Source organism: Cyprinodon tularosa, unplaced genomic scaffold, assembly GCF_016077235.1.
Source record: "Cyprinodon tularosa strain WSP-4 unplaced genomic scaffold, ASM1607723v1 ctg52, whole genome shotgun sequence".
Classification (NCBI taxonomy): Eukaryota; Metazoa; Chordata; class Actinopteri; order Cyprinodontiformes; family Cyprinodontidae; genus Cyprinodon; species Cyprinodon tularosa.
This window is the reverse complement of record NW_024039252.1, coordinates 1,664,455-1,686,640: the sequence shown is the minus strand read 5'-3', so window position 1 is coordinate 1,686,640 and position 22,186 is coordinate 1,664,455. Positions and strand designations below refer to the sequence as shown.

The 22,186-nt window shown below is 36.6% G+C and overlaps 2 protein-coding genes across 2 annotated transcripts; one reads left to right on the top strand and one right to left on the bottom strand.

The window, feature by feature from the left end:
* The first annotated feature begins 4,418 nt into the window (after positions 1-4,418).
* LOC119795716 (insulin-like growth factor-binding protein 1) lies at positions 4,419-6,144 on the top strand. The gene is made up of 4 exons (XM_038303878.1): positions 4,419-4,829; positions 4,942-5,084; positions 5,237-5,365; positions 5,451-6,144. The coding sequence occupies exons 1-4, from the start codon at positions 4,484-4,486 to the stop codon at positions 5,574-5,576; spliced, it is 744 nt and encodes a 247-aa protein (XP_038159806.1). The 5' UTR covers positions 4,419-4,483; the 3' UTR covers positions 5,577-6,144.
* A 166-nt stretch (positions 6,145-6,310) lies between these two features.
* LOC119795715 (insulin-like growth factor-binding protein 3) lies at positions 6,311-13,446 on the bottom strand. The gene is made up of 4 exons (XM_038303877.1): positions 12,983-13,446; positions 10,951-11,177; positions 10,084-10,203; positions 6,311-7,294 (listed from the first exon to the last, which is right to left on the bottom strand). The coding sequence occupies exons 1-4, from the start codon at positions 13,359-13,361 to the stop codon at positions 7,172-7,174; spliced, it is 849 nt and encodes a 282-aa protein (XP_038159805.1). The 5' UTR covers positions 13,362-13,446; the 3' UTR covers positions 6,311-7,171.
* Positions 13,447-22,186: the final 8,740 nt, after the last annotated feature.

Here is a 22,186-nt window from a genome sequence, read left to right as displayed (position 1 = left end):
TGGTGCACAAAAGAATTTTTGCATCTGTGGAGAGGTTGTTTGGTTCCTCCAATATAAAGATCAGAGCATTCCTCACTGCATTGAACTGCATACACCACTCTGCTCATATTTGGTCTGGGGGTTTTGCCCTTAGGATGCACTAGCCTCTAAGGGTCACGTTAGGTTTAAAATGTACTGGGAATCCAAGCTTTTTCACTTCTTTTGAAATGGAAAAAGCTTCCTGGGTAGGAAACGGAACATCTTCAAACCTGGAAAACAAAGCTCAGTGGTTTAACTTTTTTGGAATCCCATTCTTTGCAAGATTATTTCTTAGTATACCTCTTAGGAAACTGAAACGTTCATTGCTTTTAGTGCTTTAGAGTGGCAAAAAAGCAGTTTAAACCATTACATTTCATTCTAAAAACTGCACTTCAAGTTGATAAACCCAAGTTGCCTCTAAACCATTTTGTATTACCTATTGATGATAAAGTGTAGCGCTTTCTTTAAGACAGAGTGAACACATTTCATTGTATTCTTGCAGAAGTTGGTTTTTGCTAGCAGTACAGTTATGAATGTCATTCTGCACAACGGCTTTTGTGTTCTGAGTTTTTATGGACAGTACTGTAGAAATACAATGTTTTCTGTGGGCCAAAGCAGGTTATCTGACTAACTATATAAGTACCTTTCTTATCAGTGATTTAATCAGTAAATTTCTGTTAAGGTATTTGAACTAATACTTTACACACCTCTGCTGGTACTAAGAAAAACTGTAATTGAAATGTTTGCTAAAGGAGTGGAATGGAGCAGAGTGCTTAGCTGGAGCTGGTGGAAAAGAGGCAATATAAAATCTAATAGAAAAGCGACAATATTGCCACCTGTTTATATGTGCAGTTTTCCATCCTACAGAAGGAAGTACTGATATATATATATATATATATATATATATATATAATTTTTATTTTTTTCTTTCTGCAAACTCACTGTTAACACTGCAGCAAGTAAAAAGTGGTTTACAGCCTCTGATTACACTCATGATTATTCAATATTTTTCCTATGTTTACTCATTTTCATTAAACTATATTTCTAAAGGTGCATGTTTAAGCCATCTGACAGCTCATATCAACTATCCCTTATGTGGACAATAAAATGTATCTTATTTTCATATTAATTAGTTCATGATTGTTTGTGTGAGGTTTGTGTGTCAATATATTTGATGTTTAAGCAGTGGATCTGTCAAACTACCCTCTCTGTGTCATCTTCTCTATTTTCGACAATTATAGACTAAGTCTGAAATTATCTAATAATAGATATCCTACTCCTTCACCTTTTTTGGGGGTCAAAGATAAGAATTCAGTTGTTGGTAGTAAAGAAACCTCAGACTACGTGGATGATGCTTGTCAATCGGGGACTACAGTCTTCTGAAAAAAAAAAACATCTTAGAGTCTGATTAACTCTAAGATACTGACTGAATTAGCCATCGCAATTGTGTCTAACGTTAGAAAATAGAGTAAATAGAAAGTAATTCACTGTGAAATGTCAATGTATTAATTGTTAAGTGGATGACGCTGTTGTTTTTGTAGTGTTTGTATTTCTCATTTGAAAAAGTAATGTGCTGAAACATACTGCATGTTATATTGATGGGGGGGGGGGGAAGCAACTCAAACATTTTTAAAGGCTAATGCACAACCGCAGCATAAAAGTATATGGAACCATGCATGCACATTTTGCTAACAGAAAAATACTATAGCATTAACAAACATGTACCTATAATTCAGTCTTGATGTGAAATCTTGAAATTATATGTAATATGTAACTACGACATCAATATCATCAACACATGTATATTACATGTACATCAGTTTAGCATTTTTGGTGAATCTGTATTATTGTACTCCATAAACACACAAATTTTGTTTTGATGGATTTGTATAACATGTTACATGATTCATAGACTTCATTGACATAATGACTATGTAATGTGATGTGCCTAATTTTTTTTATTATAAGTTACTAATCTACTTACCGGTATGCTATGAAGCAGCAAGTATGTGTTCAAGTGATTTATCTTTATTCTAAAAGTGTTAAGCCTCCCTGAAAATGACATCATTGTTGTTCAATGCTGTAGCGCATTTATTGTTTACATTGCAACCGGTCTAACTAGGGAGTACCAACATTGCGGCTGGTGGCTTCACTCCACCCCGTACTACCAACAGGCTATCAGCAGTCCAGTGAATAGAGATCAGTTGCGACAGCGAAGGACCTCACAAGCTTAACTATGATAGGTAGCATACAGGCTATTCTTCCTATCTCCTTCTTTACTCTTAGAACAATGCAGCCTTAGGTTCACTAAAAGTCTTTATCACTACTCATAACATTCTTTTTTGAGTAATTCTTAATTTTACATCACTAAATGCTACTTCTATTTCTGATATCCTTATGATCATTTAAGTAATTCCATAATTAAGATTTATCAGAGCCTATATTCACAACTCTTTGAGTTTTATTTATTTTGTATTTGGATCATTTTAAATCACTCCTTAAAGCTCATTTATATTCCTTGACATGTCAATATCTGAATCTGTAAACTATTTGTCCTAAAGGTGCACTTTGGTTTGGTGCTTTATGATTAGAATTGACATTCAGTGTAGTTTTTGGTGCACGTTATGTAGTAATAGACCAACACATAGTAGAAGAAAACTGAGAGGGAATGAGGACAATACATATCTGTCTAAATGTTTAACAAACTGAATCTAAAAAGTCTACAGTCCATTCAACTCCCATTAACCACTGTGTAGAGTTAAAATTTTGGTTACTCAGCCAGTGTTCCAGGGCCCAGTATACCCACTATTTTTTTCTGAAATTCAATACCAGCAAACAATTTCACATAAGATGAAAAAAAAAAACTTAAAGACATCAATAATTGCATATATTGTTGATATTTATCTTTTAACTCTAACACTATGACTGTTGGATTTCCTAAACCTGTCCCTCATTCTCTGAGATATCCCCTGTACATTTTTAGAAAGTCCTTCTCTTGAAAAGTATCTCGCCAGATTGTTTGAATGAACAATCTGTTTTTTTTATCTTTACCCAATAAGCAATTATATGTTGAAAGTTTGAAAAAGAAAATCCCTTATAACATTTACTTTTTTTTAAATAAAGACAAAGCAAACTGATCCAGACCTAAACACAATACGAGCATAAGTTTGTTCCTGCCAAATTAAATTGAGTTCGCCTCGGAAGTCACCTCATTAGAAAACAGGGTCCCTATGATATACTTCTAATACAATCTGTATGCATATAGATGTGAATTTATGTGTGTATCTGTGTGCATGTGTCTGGCCAATGTCGTCATGGTTACTGAGGTCCGACACGCCAGGATTAATCAGTCTGTCCAGTAATGAAAGAAAGGAAACAGGAGCTGCTGAAGTTCAGGTAGTAGAGGAGTTGGATATTTAGTCCATTTCGGAGGTCTAGGCCTTAACATCCACATTAAAATTTTGCATGACTTTTTCTTGGTCACTCATATAAAATCATTAAAGAATACATAAGACTTTCTGGTTGTAGCCATATAAATACCAACAAGCATCATTTTTGTATTAAAATGTTTAAGCAGAAGGAAAAACAATTGTTCAGCAAGGGATTGTAATTTTCATTTAGTTTTTAAATGTAGCAAAACACGCATATTTAGTGAAACATTTGTTATAAAATGACAATATTTTCAATTAGTGGGCTATTTTAAATCTGATCTTACTCAATGAATTGAATTGCCAAAGGTTTACAGCAGGATGCATGTCGGCTTATACGCAAAACCTCTGTTATTTGTCATTGTATGTTTTGGCAAATGATTGAAGGAAAAACATCCAATTATGATCCTCTCTCTGTAGACAAACATGTTGTGATTCTAGTAGAAAAATCCATAATGTTAGGCTTATGCAATCCCTCAGAGGAGTGATCCTGATTATCTGCCTGCGTGATGGGATGAACCTTCACCAGCAAGCCCAAAGGGGAAAGTAGTTTTTATTTGCCAAAACAATGTCACTGAACAATCAGTCAGCATTACTTCAAAAGATAGTACCCTTTGCCATGTTGTCCCAGTGACCGATCATTACCACCTTTGAATGATAGTTTATAATTTCGATTATTTGGTTGTCTATTGTTAATAGTTTTATTAAGAGCTTGTCAATCCAGCTTGGAAACTTTATTTGAAGTCAAATTTTAAAGAAAAGCTTGAGCATAGTTGTTTTTATGTACAATCTCTTTATGTTCCAGTGTCAATATTTACTGCTGACCTCGTGAGCATGGATCTGTGCACGTCAAGTAGGGTCACCCACTGTTTGTGTAATCTTTTTCAAATTCTTTTTTATTTATGTGGTCAATGTGTCAATGATTAACCCCTTATGAGGCCAGATCTCCATACAAATACGAGTGCCTCACAGAAATCTCATAAGAATAAATCCTAAAGCTGTTTGATGTACTTTTAAGAAGCTCTACTACAAAAGCAATGCTTGAATTTTCTGAGAAGCTGACATTTGTTGCGGCAGTAGCTCTGGCTGTCCTGGCTTTGGGAGGTTCGTCCCCGGTATTGGTGCCTGAGCCTATTCGCTGCGCTCCGTGTACACAACAGATGCTGAGCAACTGTCCCGCACTCTCTGCTGACTGCAAGCAAGTGCTGAGAGAACCAGGCTGTGGGTGCTGCATGGCTTGTGCTCTGGAGAAAGGAGCTTCCTGTGGGGTTCACACAGCCCACTGTGGTGAGGGTCTACGCTGCACTCCCAGGCCAGGTGAGGCCAGACCACTGCATGCCCTGACCAGAGGACATGGAGTGTGCACTGAAGATGTGAGACAAGGTAGGCTTAGGAATTCTTTTTGTGATGCGTTTTAAAAGAATGTTATTTTTCAGCTTTTGAAGAAAAATTATGAGAGCTGATGTCTGCAATGCATTTTTCAAAACCCCTTTAGAGGTAGCTGATGAAGTCCAAGAACATGACTCTGTGCACTACCTTTTGGGACTTAATCTTCCATCTGATCACCAAGACGCTGCAGAGGGCCGTGAGAGTTTAAAAGCAAGAGTTAATGCTATTCGCAACAAACTGGTACAGCAGGTGAGGCAATGCATCAGTCTGATTAAAGAAGACCTTCTTGATACACAAGAAAAGAGTAAACCTAGATAGATAATCTTTAAAAAAAAAGTATAGTTGGATTAGATAGGGGATAGACAAATAGGGGGTACAAATATTTCTGCTTCTTCTTTCAGGGTCCCTGTAATATTGAACTGCACACAGCACTGGACATGATTGCCAGTTCTCAGCAGCAACTGGGTGATAAGTTTACAACATTTTACCTCCCAAACTGTGACAAACACGGCTACTACAAAGCCAAACAGGTGACTATTTTTTGGGTTTCATTCCAGCACAAAAGCAGGTATTTGTGTAGGAATATGTGTGACTCTGCTTGGTTTTATGTTATAGTGTGAGTCCTCTCTGGTTGGGCCGCCTGTTCGCTGCTGGTGTGTTTCATCTTGGAACGGGAAGAAGCTCCCAGGATCCAGTGACCTTCTTGCTAATGCACAATGCCATCAAGAAGCCACTCTTTAAGATATGAACTAACACAAGAAATACATAAATGTATTAAGTAACTTTAATTTTAGTTAAATATGTAAAATTGACCTAATGTACATAGAATTTTTAATCATGTGAGGCAAAATGGCCACCTATTTTATGAACATCATGCAAAACATTATTTATTCTTTCCTTGTATATTCTTGAAACAATTATCAACTTGTCTTTTTAAGAGTTATACATTTTTATTTTTAGCTGACTGAATAACTCCATTACTCAAAACAAGTCTGCACCTCAGCCAAACTAAGTATGCTTTGTTATAGCCAAAAACGGCGCTACCATCACGGGTCGTTTATCCAAAGTGTTGATGTTTTCTAAATCCCTGTTCAGGTATTCAATGAGGATTCGCAAAGGGATTCACATTTGCTAACCAGAAGTATAAAAGGGTTATCCAAGACACTGCACATTTCAATATGCACTGCATATTTGTCTACCTCTGCTTGCATCTGCAAGTTATTTGGCTTTGTGACCAATGGTTGCAAAGATTCTTGTATTTATTTGTTTGTGCATTTTAATGTAATGTTATAAAAATATATGCAGTGGGCTGGATGGAGTGTTATTTCTGAAATGTTGCTATGCTGTTAATGCATTTTCTAATAAAGCATTGTACATAGTACTCAGGGATGCTTATTGATACGCTTCATAAAGTTGAAACTATTTCAGTGTGTTTAATTTTTATGACTAGGGTGAAAAATAAGACAGAATTCACCTATATTTTTAATGCCTTTATTAAGTAAAAATAGATTTCAGTTGCTGTACTGTACATGCAAAAATACTTTTGCTAGGAAAATCATAAAACAAAACCTGTGGCTTTTAGAGAAATTGATCATGGCAGAGGCCTTAATCTCAAGTATTTGAGTTTTGCACACAACGTCAATAATAGAAGTGATAGTCACAGTTGACATAAAAAATAGTTTTTCTATCTGTGGCTTAAGATCCAGCATAGCAATGCATGGTGGTGTTTGAGCTGCACAAGGTCATTGTAATCAACTAAAAACAATGAAAGTAATACAAATAGGCATTTATAGTAAGGCACTGCATGATTACATTGAACAGCAAATTCATACATACAGACATTTTATGCTCACCTTATCCACATATAAGGTTTTTCAAAATTACAAGCATACAAATAATGATTACAAAACAAAATGTATGTACACTTATGCGATGCCACAGAATTGTGCGTAAAACGAAGAGCTAAAACATCGCCATTCTTCTTCTGGTGTGCTTCTTTTGTATGTGTGTTTCCTGATCGGTTTAAGGCATTTGAAATTAATTCTAAAGCATATAACTTTTCCAGAAGCTGTCCAGGTGGTAGTAAGAAATAAGAGCTTATTGTCTGTGCGTAGCACAAATTCCGGGACTTTCCTCTCGGTACACTTTCTCTGCACCCTTTTGCTCTGCCTCAATGAAAAAGGGTCCCACAGGCAACAGATAGAAAGAGCAAACATCCATATATCAGCAAAGCCATCTCTTGACCTCTCCTCCAATATCCTTAGTGTATCTATTTGTTTACAGTTCTTTTTGATCACTCGCAAACTCCGTCCCTCTCTTTCCAGCCTCCTTCACTCCTATTGGCTCTCGGAATTGTAGCGCTGGACTCCTTGATCCTTCCCATCAAACCCTGGCAGAGGCTGCCCGTATTTGTCCACACACCAACAGATGCCTCGCTTTCTGCCTTTGGACGGACGGCACTGCAAGTATACAAAGAGAAAAATTGATGGGGGACAAAAAAAATGCAGGAGGCCTTGACAAAATAAAAAAATATTAATTATTCAAAGCATCTCACACCTATGAAGTAAAACAGCATAGTTAAGAGGCATTAATGCTTAGACTGCACTGAGCCCATGCAACCTTAGCCATCCAACGCACTGTGGTATTTTGAGCTGCTAATTTTACGGTCCACCTCCTGTTTCAGACACGTATGGAGACCTTTAAGGTAAATAGAACCATAGTAAAATATTTACTTAGTCCCGTTTGTGAACAACTGTGAACCAGAAATCTATTTTCAGAAGCTCCTGGCCAGAACGAATCATCTGTTGCTGATTATACCCCACAGCTCCAAATTATGGGTACTACAAATGACTTACAGAGTCTGTGGAGCTACCCAAGGGCTGTTATTTTACTGCCAATTTTACTAAAGGTTAACCTCCACTCCAGTCAAACATGCAGCCATTCATTTCAAGGGCTAAAGCAACTGTGCCATGGCTCCACTGGCTGGTTGAAGCTGATCAGAAGGGAGATTTTCTTTTTTTAGTTTAATATTTTAGAAAAAAATAACTTAAATGATTAGTTTGTTAAGAATAATTTTCTATTTATGTTTAATCAGTATGCAAGAATACATTTTTTAATAAAGCTGCACAATAGGAAAATGATGAAAACTTGCATAATCTAGGAATGAAGTATTTTTTTGTGAAAATTGTTCTTTTGGTGATTTGCAACAGTTATCAAAGCAGTGATTAGACATTGGCAGGTTACCCTTATCAACCTACTCTTTATGCAAAGCTGCTTGAAAGGCTTTGATAAGTTCTAAAAGGTATATTATGGATACGGAAGCATTTACCTCAATCATAGAAGCAACTCATATCAGCTGTTTGTGTAACAGGAAAGCCAATAGGAAAAACAAAGTATGATTTTCTTTGCAATTAGCACTTGAAACATACCATTTACTGCTTTTTCCTCAAGTCTATGAAAAACAAAGTCGCACAATTGTTTTATCTTGGAATACTGTGCAAGTCTGTAAATAAAACGGCACAATATTTGTAAGTAACAACTACTGTTTTAATAAATGTCGGTAGGATGTTTTTTACTGCCATTATTAAAACCATTAAACTGTGTGTCCTGTGCATAGCTTTCCAAAACTATAGTTTATGCACATGATTTTATTTTTTATTAAATCTGTATTTTGTTTTGTCTCACAATGTTTAACCTTTTTCAGTTTTTTCCAGGTTTTCACAGTGAGAAAGACAGACTGCTGTGGATCGAACTTCCTCATTTTTAATGCTCTGAGTGATGTGCTCATTTGAACACAAGCGGCTTAGCAAAGCTTAAAAACTTGCCATCACTTTAAAAACAAAGCATTCCGTTTTCTGAAACAGGAAAACAAGTTTTACTCAAAGTTGTCTAAATTTATTTAATTGGAACAAAAGCCAAATTATTAATGTGATTTGTCCAAAAGGATGGTAAAGTTAATCTTGCACTAAAAATGACCTTTCAACACTAGGAAGCATTATAATTATTTCATATCAGAAATGGAGCAAAAATCCTAATCACACTATAACTAAACAGTGGTGTAATTCACCAGCTTTTGCAATTTGTTTGGGTGATGATATCAGGAGTGTAATAAGAAATAGAACCGCATGATCTACATCCATTTAATGATTAACGATTTAAATATGAATAGAAATAGAATCATGAAACACTTTGCAATGTTGACAAACATTGTATTATTTTCAACGTTTGTCAATATTCAATAAAGGTGACAAAGTAATCTATATAACTGGATATCTGACTGAATCCATATATTAATGTGAACAGATTCATTGTTATCATCCTATTACTTAGTACAAATGTATTAATCAAGATGTCATATATTAGCATCAGCAGGAACAATAATTGCTTCATTGTTTTTAAAATCTAATTAGATCATCTTAAAGTCCCTTGGTTTGGAGAAAATAAACTGTTTTATTTTTACTGAAGGCTATGATGTCTTGAGACTCAGACCAACAAATACCCACCTATACCAAAAGTTAATTTTACTTAATATTATACATGTCTCAGAGCTGAAATGCTAAAACTGATAGGCCCTCCAGTTTCTAAGTGTAACATATGAACCCGCTATGGTAGACCTGTATTAAGACGACTGCAGGCCAGGCAGAGGGAAGAGGGGTTGATGTGCAAAAAGATAATCTGTTTTGATGATACAGTTGAGATGGAGCCCCAAAGGTCTCCATGTGAATCCGTCAGAACTGCCCATTTATTACAGCCCTATCGTGGGTGAACCAATTGAGGCGGGGACGGCTGCAACTCTATTTCTGTGTCTTCTTCTCAAAAGTCCAGCAATTATGGGGCAAGTACATGGGGTGCCAGTGGCCACCTTGACGTCTGTCTCCCTGGGAGGGGAGGTAAGACAACCGTCGTCCCAGCCATCAGCTCTGCTGGGGTTTTGGCCCCTGTGGTTTGTATTTCCAGAGCCAGTGGCTACAGTCTGCCTCACTGGTGTGGTGTAGTGACGAAGCTCTAATAACTACTGATGTAAAACAAGAGGACAGCAGCGAGGCTGTAATTGGGAGGCAGAAAACCTAAAGTTTGAGTCACTGGAGTAAAACATTTAATCACTATTAAATTGTAGGAAAAATAAAAAAGCTAATTTTCAGTGACTAGATTTTTAAAGCTGCAAGATGTTAAGCCGGCAAATCATTTAATAAGGAAACATGATCAGTGAATAAAATGCAGAATTGAGGGTAATTCTTGCTATCTGTACCTGTTTTTTCCTATAGAAGCCTTTCTTATCACAGTTTGGGATGCGGAAACCTCTGGGGTTCAGGATGTTAATGATTTTCAAGGTGCTGAGAATGTGCTCAATCTCTCTCCGACATGGACCCTGAAACAATGAGAAGAAAGTTTAGTTGCTTTTTTCACACCCAATAAATTGTCTCAGCTTTCTAAAAAAAAGTGCATACTGTTCATGCTTTAAGCACATGCACATCATTTTGTGCATCACTAATGGCCTGTGAATAAACTAAATCTGACTCACTTTGCTGTGCACCCTGCTCTGCTCTAATACCTTAACAATGGAGGCGGCAATATAAAAGAGGCAGCATATAAAAATTGTATTCAACTGACTTGAAGAGGCTTAACAGTTTGCAAAGCTGCTTAGAACTCTTACGTGTAACACAAAGGATAGGGGATAAATTGAATTAAAACAGCTAACGGATTGAGCAAAAAGGCCTGTTCTCAAGTCCAAGTACTTCAGTCACTAATCAGAGAAGCCAGTCAAAGCCCATCACTAGAGTGTGCTCACTTCTCTGGCCAAAGCAAGATGAAAATAGCAGCAGGGTTTCCCATCAGGCTCTCACATCAGCCAGTCCATCATTTGCTGGCTCTCACAGCACCCGGCACGCGGACGCCTTGTGGCCAAACAACCGCCTGACCTAGGTCAGCCGCAGAACCGTGGTACACGCTTGTTGCCATGTCACTCTGCTGCACCAGATCGCTGCCAGCCATCGGTACTGCTATCCAAAACATTTCATCACCCGCAGCAGGAAGAGAAAACACCAAAACACAGAGGAGGGGAGAAAAACATTCCTCCAGTGTGTTCAAAAGTCAGAAAAATGTTTGCGGTACTTACATACTCAGACTCCTGTTTGGTTTCTAGAGAGATGTTTAGTTGGTCTTTGATGGTTGGTCCTGGGAGATCCTCCATCTTAAAGTTCTGGGTTGCCTTCTGTTGTTCCCATCTGATGGCATTTGACTTTGCAGAGTCAAAGTAGGGATAAAGCGAAGGCCTGGGAGGTGCAGGGTTACAGGGAGTTTCGAGATGTCGGCTGGATGGTTTTCCCTCCTTATCCTTAGAGTCTGCCAAAGTTTAAGAACATTGTGTTTATTTCAGACATTCAAGATATCGAGTGGAATGGTTTTCACATATTTTATAAGAAACGGGTAAACCCAGTTAGTTATAGGATTTTTTTTCAGTGTTTTTTCACACGTTTTTTAGATAACCTAGGTCCAAAATGTAAAAAATTAATAAATACAGAATAAAAATTGTAATCTAAAAATCTGCTTTGACCTAAAAATGTTAACAGAGCAGCTGGGGTAGGTAAACAACTGAAACTTGCAACAATTTGAACAACTGTAGATATCGCCTTAAATATATAATGATTGGGAATTAAATTTAATTTTGTTTCCTTTACAATGCCCAATCTAACTGTGTCATAGGTTTGTGCTTACATGCAGGCAAATCAGCTTGTACTAAATAAAATGATCCTCTTGCCAACTCTCAGAGTAATAAATAGCTTTTTCTTATGTTTATCCTTCTGCCTTGATAAATCTCAATGCAGATAAGAGAAGTATCTCGAGCAAAAAAAACACAAAACAATTTTCCTGTTCCTGTAATGGTTGTTCTAAATACTGCCAATTATTACAATTCCAATAGGAGCATGCTACTATACCAAAGTGCAAGGTTTACATGTTTACAACATCAGACATCTAAGATTGCTCTACTTTTATTACTACTTTTTAAATACTGATTAGAGCTTATCATTTGCAATTATCTCACTCTACATCATTTAAGGGTCAAGGTCAATCTTCAAGGTTTGGACATCAGACAGGAAATTATTTAATTCATAAAGAACTAAAGTAATACGTTTTTTTTTTCTTAATATAAACAGCTATTTTATTGACGAATCTCATTAAGTTCTTAAAAGAAAAGCAAACCAGATCGGTACCCTGTGATGTACAATATAAAACACAACTATGGGTCAAGGTTTGTTAAAAGGTCCGATTAGATCCCCTCCAACTACAAGGGAATGAACTGTAAATGGCTCAATCAAGCAATATAAGGGAGCTGTCCATGGCCATCTGTCCTAAAATAATTACATGTTCACTCATTAACAACATTGATCATAGTTTTGAGATGAAACACCAGTTTATAAAAAGACACCTTTATTGTTTCAAGGCAGACCTGGCACTGTCCAGTACAATAATCAATAATGTTCCAGCATTTTCCAAATTTAGCTGTAGATAACTGCTGCTCAACTACTGCTTTATCCTCGCAAAGTCATTATTTAGGAAGATAATTAAGAAATTATCAAAAAGAATCAAGAAAAAAAAACACGAAAGCATAATTAAAGAACTTTACATGTAATGTAAAAAACTAGAGCTTTTTGGATAGATAGATAGACAGACAGACAGACAGACAGACAGACAGACAGACAGACAGACAGACAGACAGACAGACAGACAGATAGATAGATAGATAGATAGATAGATAGATAGATAGATTGATAGACAGACAGACAGACAGACAGACAGACAGACAGACAAGATCTTTTACTGTAATATTTTTAAGTAGCCATAAAATTGCAAATATTCTATTGAAATAAGATAAAAATATTTCAATCTAAAACAGGCTTAACCGATCAAAAGCATATTGACTTTGCAATGTGCCCCAAATTATAGCAACTCATCATATCATTAAGTTTGATTTTGTTTTATTAGACACATGTAGTGGCCCTTATTGTCAGATACATTTTCCTTTGACCTGGGGTAAATTTGAGCATTTTTAATATTGAGTCTGAGCAGATCTTTAGTAAGAAAGTTACCAACCCTGCAGAAACATGACATTAACATCCATGCATATTTACATTGGAGCATAACATCACCTGGCATTTCATTGACCGGCGGTGTGGATGTAGGTCTGACTGACGGCTGCCTGTTCGTTGAGTTCACGCAAACACCACGACCTTCCAACAGAGCCTGCAGAGGTTTCGTTTCACCTGGCTGATGCTGACAGGTCAGCCCTGAGCTGCATCTCCTGGTGTAAACTCCGCAGGGCTGACCGATGCTCAGGGCGCAGGTCATGCAGCAGCCGCAACCCGGTTCCCGAACTCTTTCGGTGCAATCCTTGGGTAAAGGTTTGCACAAAAGCCGCGCTCTGATGTCGCACGGCTCGCATCTGATGACCGGCCCGATCGCACCTGACCTGCGGGTTAACGATGCCACTAGAAAAGTCATGCAAAGTGCTACAAAAAAGGAATCCATGGTGATGAGAGAGAGAAAGAGAGAGAGGGAGAATGTGAGCTGCAGAGAGGAGGCGCACAGTGGTCAGCCTCACTCATTCACATCCAGCCTACAGACAAAACATCTCAATATATAGACCCCAATGACTGTAGTCACACCCCCGGAGGACTTGTGGCGCACTGCTGAATAGCTTCTGCACATTATAAGGGAGTTTGCTTTAGTTTTTGTCAGACATACTGAAAATGTTATCTATAATGCATCCTTTAAAAAATAAATTACACTATAGGGAATTTGTTTTCTTTATTAAAAAAAACAGTAACTCATTGACAATAAATATGTTTGATCTAATAAAAAGATAATATTTGTGAACTTATTTGAAAATGGATAAATGAATATAAATATATAACGCTCCATGTTTCCACACCGGAGTCTATGCATTAACCATATTCCCTCTCATTTAATACTAGGGGGCGCTGATGAGCCATGTGTCAGGAATTACGTAACGTTTTGAATTTGACACACCTGCAGTATTACTGTAAATAGATAATAAATAAACTTACATATACAGCTTTTTCCTTCTCTCTCCATCTTCTCTCTTGTGAACTCCCTGTTCAAACAAGGCACACACAAACAGTTGCTTAAGTACACACCTAAGTAGTTCAAACTTTATTCAGCAAGCCCTTTAAAAGAACATAGGGCAACTAAAATGCTGCTCAGGTGAATCAAAACACAGCAGGGTATAATCATAATGATAAAATCATTATGCAATAACATCATAAAACAATACAATAAACAATATAAAGCAAAAGCCTTTCTGTTCATGCTCTCACAAGTTGAAAGTTGGAGTGAAAATAAACATTTTGAAAGATATTTAAGTTCTTTGAGATTATTGACAGACCTTACAGAAGAGGGACTGTTCCAGAATTTAGAGGCTGCAGCTGAAATATCTCCCGAGTCACAAATCAAGTTCTTTGAACCTCTAAGTGCAATTGACCTTCACCTCTCACAGCAATACATTGATGATAACACTGTAGGATCTCAGAGAAATAAGAAGGTTCGATATTATTGCATGAACCAATTTAAAAAAAGAAATCTATTAAAGAGAAAATCTGGTGGGCATGAATGACCCTTTTCAAAGGCATGGGAGGAAAATAAGGATTTACTTTTTTAGTTAGCGGGAAGATAAAAAAAAAGATAAAGATAAAAAGATTTTTAAAAAAGAAATTAAAAAAATTGTCATTATTGTCATTTCTGACCAGCTTTTTACAGGTTTCCTCTGGGATTCTGATTACCTGTATTTGATGATGACCTTCAAGAGTTTAAGAGCAACACACAAAGTAGCCTGTTGGAAGCTCCATCTTATGCTGAATTTAACCAAACTCAGCCTCAGCCAGTGGTGTTTTTTATCACTGTGGCATGAACAACAAACCCAGGCTGTTCTCACAAACATTTAATAGGGCTGACGTTGATGATTCTATTCTTTCTGCTCCCAAATTCTGGATTTACACAAATGCTCTGCTCAGCATCAACTTTTCAGCAGACAGAGTTATGCTCCTAATGTTGGAGCTAGAGGATTTACACTTGGTGAAGAAGCCTATCATGATATATTTTTGCCTTGAGATGTGAGATGGTCTTTAATGATGACAAGTCTTCTTCTTTTTTTTTTTTACAGAGGGATATGCCGCCTAATACCATCTCACTGCCTCTACCAGTAGCTGTCTCTCCCTGGCCAAAAGGATTTGGCAAGCTTCTCTTGGGTGCAGCACTCATACTTAGCTCTGCAGCTCAACCCACAAATACATTTTTCACATTCTAGCCACTTTAAGGGGAGATAAACATGTCTTTCAACTATACAGAAAGTCCTAAAAAAATAAAAAATAAAAATAAATAAAGTGTAAAATCACCAAAAACAGATTTCTTTTCTTCCTTGGGCTAAATGTATATAAAAGGATCCCACAAATAATCTATATATTTAAAATGGACATAAGGAGAACACAAATATCTGTACCCTCATAACAGCACTGAGGAAATAAAATCTAAAATTAAATTAGCTGTAATGGATATTGAATATGACATAATAAAGAAGGAGCTTCCAGCCTGATTAGTTTTTTTTGTACCACAGAAAAAAATCTACCTAAGAGTCCAAATAGAGTAAAACTAAACATGATCAGGATAAGCAAATGTTTTATTTGTATATAGGCATGTGTAGGTTTGGACAAACATGGGCTGTTGTATGGCAACAGCCTTTTTCTGGAAAGGTACTTTATTTTCTAATCAATCAAGTGCTCAAAAAATTTGATATTTATTAGACAATATAAGAAGAGTAGTTGTTAAGAGGATATGCACATGAAATAAATGTATAAACTATCTAATCAAAAACATACAATTTTGGTATATTTTGGACAGCTAAATTTAAACATAGAAAATGATTTTAGTTTACGGAAAAAGATAAAACTTTCTTTAATCCAACAAGACAGAACATCTCAGAAATGACAGAATATTTTATTTCTTTATATCATGTTTCTTTGTACTGTAAAAATAAGGACCTGGTCTTTTTGCTATTTACACACACATCTCTATTAAGTTACATCACGTAACAAGCTTTGTTCAGCTCATTTGTCTGTGCTAAATAACACACCTTAAAATAAGGGTCTATACTGCACAAGTGAGTGAGAAAATGCCTGGGTACATTGGTGGCATTCTTTAAGGCCACTAATAAATGGTCACAGACGTCTAACAATACCCCCGCACAAAATGTCCCCAAGACTTAAATAGAAAAGCAGCACTAAATAGAGGTGCAACATTAGTTGTTTTTTTTTTTTTATCTTAAAATGTATTGGAAGTCAAATATGTTGCCAAAAAGCTCTGGCATACTTCCATCTGTCAACAGAGAGGCCTACAGCAGAGCAGGGTTTATGGAATGCTAAACATTTGTTTCATATGCTAAAAAAAAAAATTATGATTTTCCTCCCTTGCCTGCATTCTTAGCTCCTCTGAATGGGCTCTCTCAGCCACCTGTGCATATTCGACATAGCAGAGGAGAGCAAGAGTAATGTAGTGGAGGAATGTCATCCTGCAGAGCAGCCACTCAATAAAAAGAAAGTGTGAAGAATGTGGTTTTGTGGACACAGGATATTACTGTACATGTGTTTAACATAACCTGCTGTCAAACGCTGCACCGTAACAGCTTGTCAAATCTTAATTCCGTGTAATTTTCCACTGCTTTAGGATAATTTGGGAAAATCAGATATACATTCTTGGAGCTTTGTGTGTTTGCTGTATTTGATCCAGCAGCCAAACTGTATTATACTGTCATCTAGCGTGCTGAAACCATTTGCTAAATATAAGATAGATACTTAACTTTTTTTGTCAGCAAATGCTTTTTCAATTACGCAATTTAAGTGGAATGAAAATGAAAAGAAACCAAAGAACATAACTTAAGACAGTATGTTTTGAAGGGGAATTAAACAGGAGGACAAGTTTACTAAAGAAAATGAAAAATAAGCTGCTAAAAGGCTCAAAACGCCAAGAAAATAGCTGTAATCTGAATTTAAAGTGCAACCCTGACTGCTGGGCATGGAGCAGTTTTAGCATTATTTATGGCCTATTAAAGCGGTTCTCATTTTCAGGGAGTTGCCTTTTTTTTATATATAGATAAAAGAAATTAGCTCTTTCAAAGCCTTTACGACATTACTGCTACAAAATGCAATAATCCTAGATGCAGTAGCATGGTAGAGGCAACTGTGAATACAGTTGGGCCATAAAACAATTATAACTAGGTGCTTTTTGCAAGACTCCAAACAGTACAGCAAATAATAAATAGAAGAGTTGTCAAAGAACGACCTTATTTAGGCATGGATCGTTTTTAGGAGTAATACATTTAATTATAATTGCTTTGAATGGAAACTCATTAGGCAACATTCCACAGCTGAGCAAAAAAGAGGATAAGTTAAAATTTGCTGTACAACATTTAGATTAGTCAGTTAGAACTGGAAGAATATAGTCTTCTCACAAAAGATAAAAATTGAGAATATTACTACACATTTTATGTTTGGAGAAAAAAACCCTCAAATACCTCCAAAATGCATTACCAACAGTCAGGTTAAAAAGTAAGATTATTATTTGGGTCTTTTTTTACGGCATATGGTACAGGCAGAGTTCATATTACTGACAGATATGAAGAAATTTACATTTTTGGTTAAAATCTTAAGGTATAATAAGGGTTGAAGTTTTTGTTTGCATACGGCCTTAATGTTTATTAAACTAACTCACTGTTAGGCCTCAGGATCAGTAGCAAAATGGCTTAAGGAAGAAAAACTCAGTCTGTCAGAGGTCAAAGAAATATCTCTGTTTTCAAACTAGGAGAACTTGTGTGTGCATGTTTGTCAGGGACTGTGTGTCCTGTGTGTGTGTGTGTGTGTGTGTGTGTGTGTGTGTGTGTGTGTGTGTGTGTGTGTGTGTGTGTGCATAACTTTCCAGAAAAAAATAAATCTATGTAGATTCTTAGAAGTAGGGATGACTGTAGAGGTCAAGTGTCTCTGCCTGGTGAGGGAGTGCGGTTAGAACATGTATAAAGGTGCACTGAAGTAAGAAAGAATTGAAGGTTAGCAAACGGATCACATGGCAATGTCTGGTTCATTTGGTGCCCCTCCACAGTCAGTCCCATGACTCTAGCTCAAATAATAATTCATGTCTGAGGGCCTTTTTGTGACACTCATCTTAGATGAATTGGAAGGAAGCATAGGTGCGCATTGTGATTAATAACATAATCTTTTCTCTTTGATTCGACTCTGACTAGCAGCCATAACTTCAACAGTTTTCTTATTATCAGAGGCCAGAGGCCACCTTTCATCCTGTTCCAAGGGTGGTTAATCATTTTTGGAGCGCTGTGGTTATAGAAGTGCCACGGTCCCCATTTCTACAAGCTTGGCCCCCCCAAGGCACTCCTAAGCTGTAATTAGGCCAGAGTGGAGGGGTGTGTGAAGCTAGAGGAACTCCCAGCATCCAGAGATTGCTGAAAGTGGCGCCACTCTTTTTTTGTGCCTGGAGTCCTGCCTCTATTCAGCCAAATTACAAGCATTTACACATTCACTATACAACTATTTCTATTTTGACAAAAATAAAACAATGAAAGCATTAATGGGAAACTGCAGTCAATAATTGAACACAATTTGCAACCCAAAAATGTATCATTGTTACTCCTTCAAGCATTTCTAACCTACAGTGGATGAAATATATGACTTGTTTGTGCTTTTGCACTGTAATCATCCCACCCCCAGCAAGTTTTTTTCACATCCAAGTAAAGCAATAATATATGTGGAGGGGAGAAAGTTGCAGACATTGCAGTGCTTCATCTAATCTATGACAGAGATGTTATCTGTGGCTGAAATGGTGAGAAAAGGATAAATATTTATTCTGGTAAAATATCATTATAAAAAAAACAAAAAAACAAAACAAACAGAATTTTTTGATACCCATGTTGAACTTCTTAAATGTTTTGGAGTAGTTACAAGTACCATTAATCTATAACTTCACTCAGCAAATACCATGAGTGTTGCCCTTCAGCATGAAAACCATAAACCTCAAGTCCAGGATTCTTGTTAACGTTTAGGAATTTCTTTAGCTTATCTGATTGCACTGCAGAAACTTGATCAACCTTAGTAAATTACACTGTGCACCACATTGTACAGTATGCGACATCAGAAGGGGTAAATTCTATAGGTCTCTTCTACAGAATCATAAGACCGTGTCACCATTTAGAGCTGCACCATCCAAACATCCACAGTGAGAAGCACCAGGTATATGTGAACTGTACAATTCATCAACCTATGTTTAATAGGTCACATATTTAAACTTGGGACTTAAATATAATAAAAACTCAAATGGTTTTCAGATATTATCTCAATGTCCTCTTGCATAATTGCTAATTTTCTTGTTTGCTTTCATTTTCCTTTTCGCATAACAAAGCGGGGGCCTCATTTTCTGTGTCTGGCCCAAAGTGAACTTTCTATTTTTGTCCACCAACCTTTGTTCTGCCTCAAATGGAACTGATGAGCCCTGCCCTTCTAATTAAGTGTCCCAAAAAAGTCCTGCATAGCTCAGTGCTCGAGGAATGACAATGGGTGCTCTCAGTCTAATAAACAAGACCTCTAAACTCTGCATTAGTTCCAATAAAAAAGTTGAAAAGACTGCAGAAAAGCTGGGAAGTTAATTTGAAGGATGTTGACTGTATGTTAGTTTAAATTAGTGTCTCTAAAATGTCTTTTGATGGGTCAGGACTGCCCAATAATATAAGTTATCATGCTAAAAGCTGCAAACATTTGTTTTGCATTCATATGAGATAAGATGCCATCTCTTGACCATAGTTAACAGAGGTATCCTAAAGCAGATATTACACTAGTTAATGCAAATAGGTGCCTAGGATTTGTATATACACTGTAGATACAAAATGGCAATAAAAGTTGTCTAAGTCTAAAGTAACATTTCTTTACTGTTACTTCTTAACATGTTTGTAACCCTGAGATATTAATTTCCATGTTTGTTTTCAAGTAAAGTATTTTTAAGCGGAATTATAATGCTTGACAGTTTGTGAAGACAAAATCAGTTGTCTAGTTTAAGACATATAGAGAACACAATGAGTTCAAGAGGATACTTTAGTCAAATGAGAACCAAATTGTACCTTTTGGCCTATATGCAAGATACTACATATGTGTGGGAGAAACACTGCATGTGTCCTGGAACTCAACACAACTGCACAAAAAGATGGGAGCAGATGTGTCAACAGTTTTAGCAGCAGAGATATGAGGATAAGTCGGAATTCATGATAAATGAGGTTCAGTCCTAAGAGAAAACCTGTTTAAGGCTGCAGAGATCTGGGATTGGATTATAACCCTCTAACAGGGCAAAGCCCTAAACATTCCTCAGATCTACAATTGTTGGAATTGCCCAAGCAAAGTTTTGCCCCTAATCAGATGAAGAAGCTATTTCAGACCTTAAAAATGTAATACTCTCCATCCGATCTAATGGAGCTTCATCAAAAGAGGAAGAATGAGCAAAAGTTTCAGTTTTAAACTGCACAAAGCCATTGTAAACAAATGTGGAGGTTCCACAAACCCTTTCTCCTCTAATTCATAGTTATGCACCTTTTTCTGTCAGTCTGTCAACTTAAATCTGTTAAATGAAAACGGGCAGAACTTGTGGTTTAAATTTGAAGGGATATTTATACCCTCACACATTGGCATTCTCAGAGCGATTACCCTCCCTCCTGACATGTTCCTCTTTGCTTCAGTGGTGTTATTTTTCAGTCTGGACTTTCCCCACCTTTTATTTCCAGACCACCTCACTCTAAATAACAGAGGAAGGGCTCTACAGTCACCACACCACACCTGGGCCACAGCATCCTCCCAGCCCTCACCGGGAATTCTTTCACCACCTGCAGAGAGGCATTAGTGAGAGGTGGGAGGCAGGAAGTCCACCCTGTAAGAGTTTTTCTGCACTTTGAAAGCTCAACTCTGCAATTTAATCTTCCCAAAAGCATTTTTTAGTAACTTGTATGGGCATGTGAATACCTAGTATACATATTTTAGTGCACTTCTGACAGAGATTTGGTATTAATGATGCACTAAAAGAAGAGGCAATGTTTCATGTTACTGTATAATGATCAGCCCCTCCCCTACCCCCTAACCTGTGCTTATTCATAAATTTTAGCTGATGTTGCTAGTGTCCTCTGCTGGCTGTAGATTTAATTTCTCTTCAGCTACCATGGGGCTGTAAAACTAATGCAAAAGTACTTATAACAGTCACTCCACTACATTTCAAAATCAAATATTGTACTTTCTAGTCCATTTTGAGGAAGATGCCAGTTACTTGTTCCTTTTGGCTCAGCTTGGCGTTGTATTCCAGTGTTGCTGTTTTTCTTTATTGAAATGCAATCTGAACACGTAAGATAGACTTGCTGAGACAACTTTTATCATTTTGTGTACACAGAGTGTACAAATTCAAACTTAAAACTTCTATTCCATAGTGAAAGTGGAAGGAGAATCAAGACACTCCTGTTTTCTTATTGGCCTTTTTTTTAAATAAGGAATAATAACCAGCTGTCATTTCTTTGTGGCATTTTTATGCTGAAGTTCTTTATAGGTGCTGTAGAATCTGTAGTAGGTGGCTCTATGCATTAGTACATCAGGTGCTTCCTGAAATGTACAAGCTTCTTTAAAAATGCTCTGAAAATTATATAGAGAAATGCATCATTTAATTTGTATTTTTGAATACTTAACTACTTTTAAACACGTACTTTTGAATAATTAGGTATTTTCAAATGTGAGTACTTCTGTAATTTAACTTGACGTTTGATCGAGTAGCTTTTACTTATAGTTTAGTAAGTATTTGACTAGGAGTATCAATACTTTTACTCAAGTACTACTGTTGTGTACTTCCTCCACCACTGCTGAAATTATATATCTGATCTTTTAATATTTCAATATTTCTTGTTGGGAATCAAGGTTTTTGACTAAAAAAGGCCAATACAAGCTGTGTTGAGATTAGTGGGAAGGATTTGAAATAAAAAACTTGAGTAGATTAAAGGAAAGAAAAAATACAACTTTCATTAAGAGCTATAGATTCATACAGTAAAAAAAGAAAAAAAAAAACGCTATAAGATTCCTACTGAGCTACAGTGAAGAAAAAAGCAAAAACAAAAGCACAGACATATGGATGAAGCAACAATCAACATAACAAATCTTAAAGTTATTCAATAAATTCATACCACTCCAACTGAGGTCAGTTTTGATTTATCTGTGCCTCACATCACATTCAATTTTTTTTTTTTTGGGTGGCGTACTTACAGT

Excerpts from the sequence above, each read along its gene's own strand:
- LOC119795715 (XM_038303877.1), bottom strand. The coding sequence starts at position 13,361 with ATGGATTCCTTTTTTGTAGCACTTTGCATGACTTTTCTAGTGGCATCG. Across the intron at positions 11,178-12,982 it reads GCCGGTCAATGAAATGCCAG|ACTCTAAGGATAAGGAGGGA; the intron begins GTGATGTTATGC and ends AAACTTTGGCAG. Across the intron at positions 10,204-10,950 it reads CCAAACAGGAGTCTGAGTAT|GGTCCATGTCGGAGAGAGAT; the intron begins GTAAGTACCGCA and ends TCATTGTTTCAG.
- LOC119795716 (XM_038303878.1), top strand. The coding sequence starts at position 4,484 with ATGCTTGAATTTTCTGAGAAGCTGACATTTGTTGCGGCAGTAGCTCTG. Across the intron at positions 5,085-5,236 it reads GCAACAAACTGGTACAGCAG|GGTCCCTGTAATATTGAACT; the intron begins GTGAGGCAATGC and ends TTCTTCTTTCAG. Across the intron at positions 5,366-5,450 it reads GCTACTACAAAGCCAAACAG|TGTGAGTCCTCTCTGGTTGG; the intron begins GTGACTATTTTT and ends TTTATGTTATAG.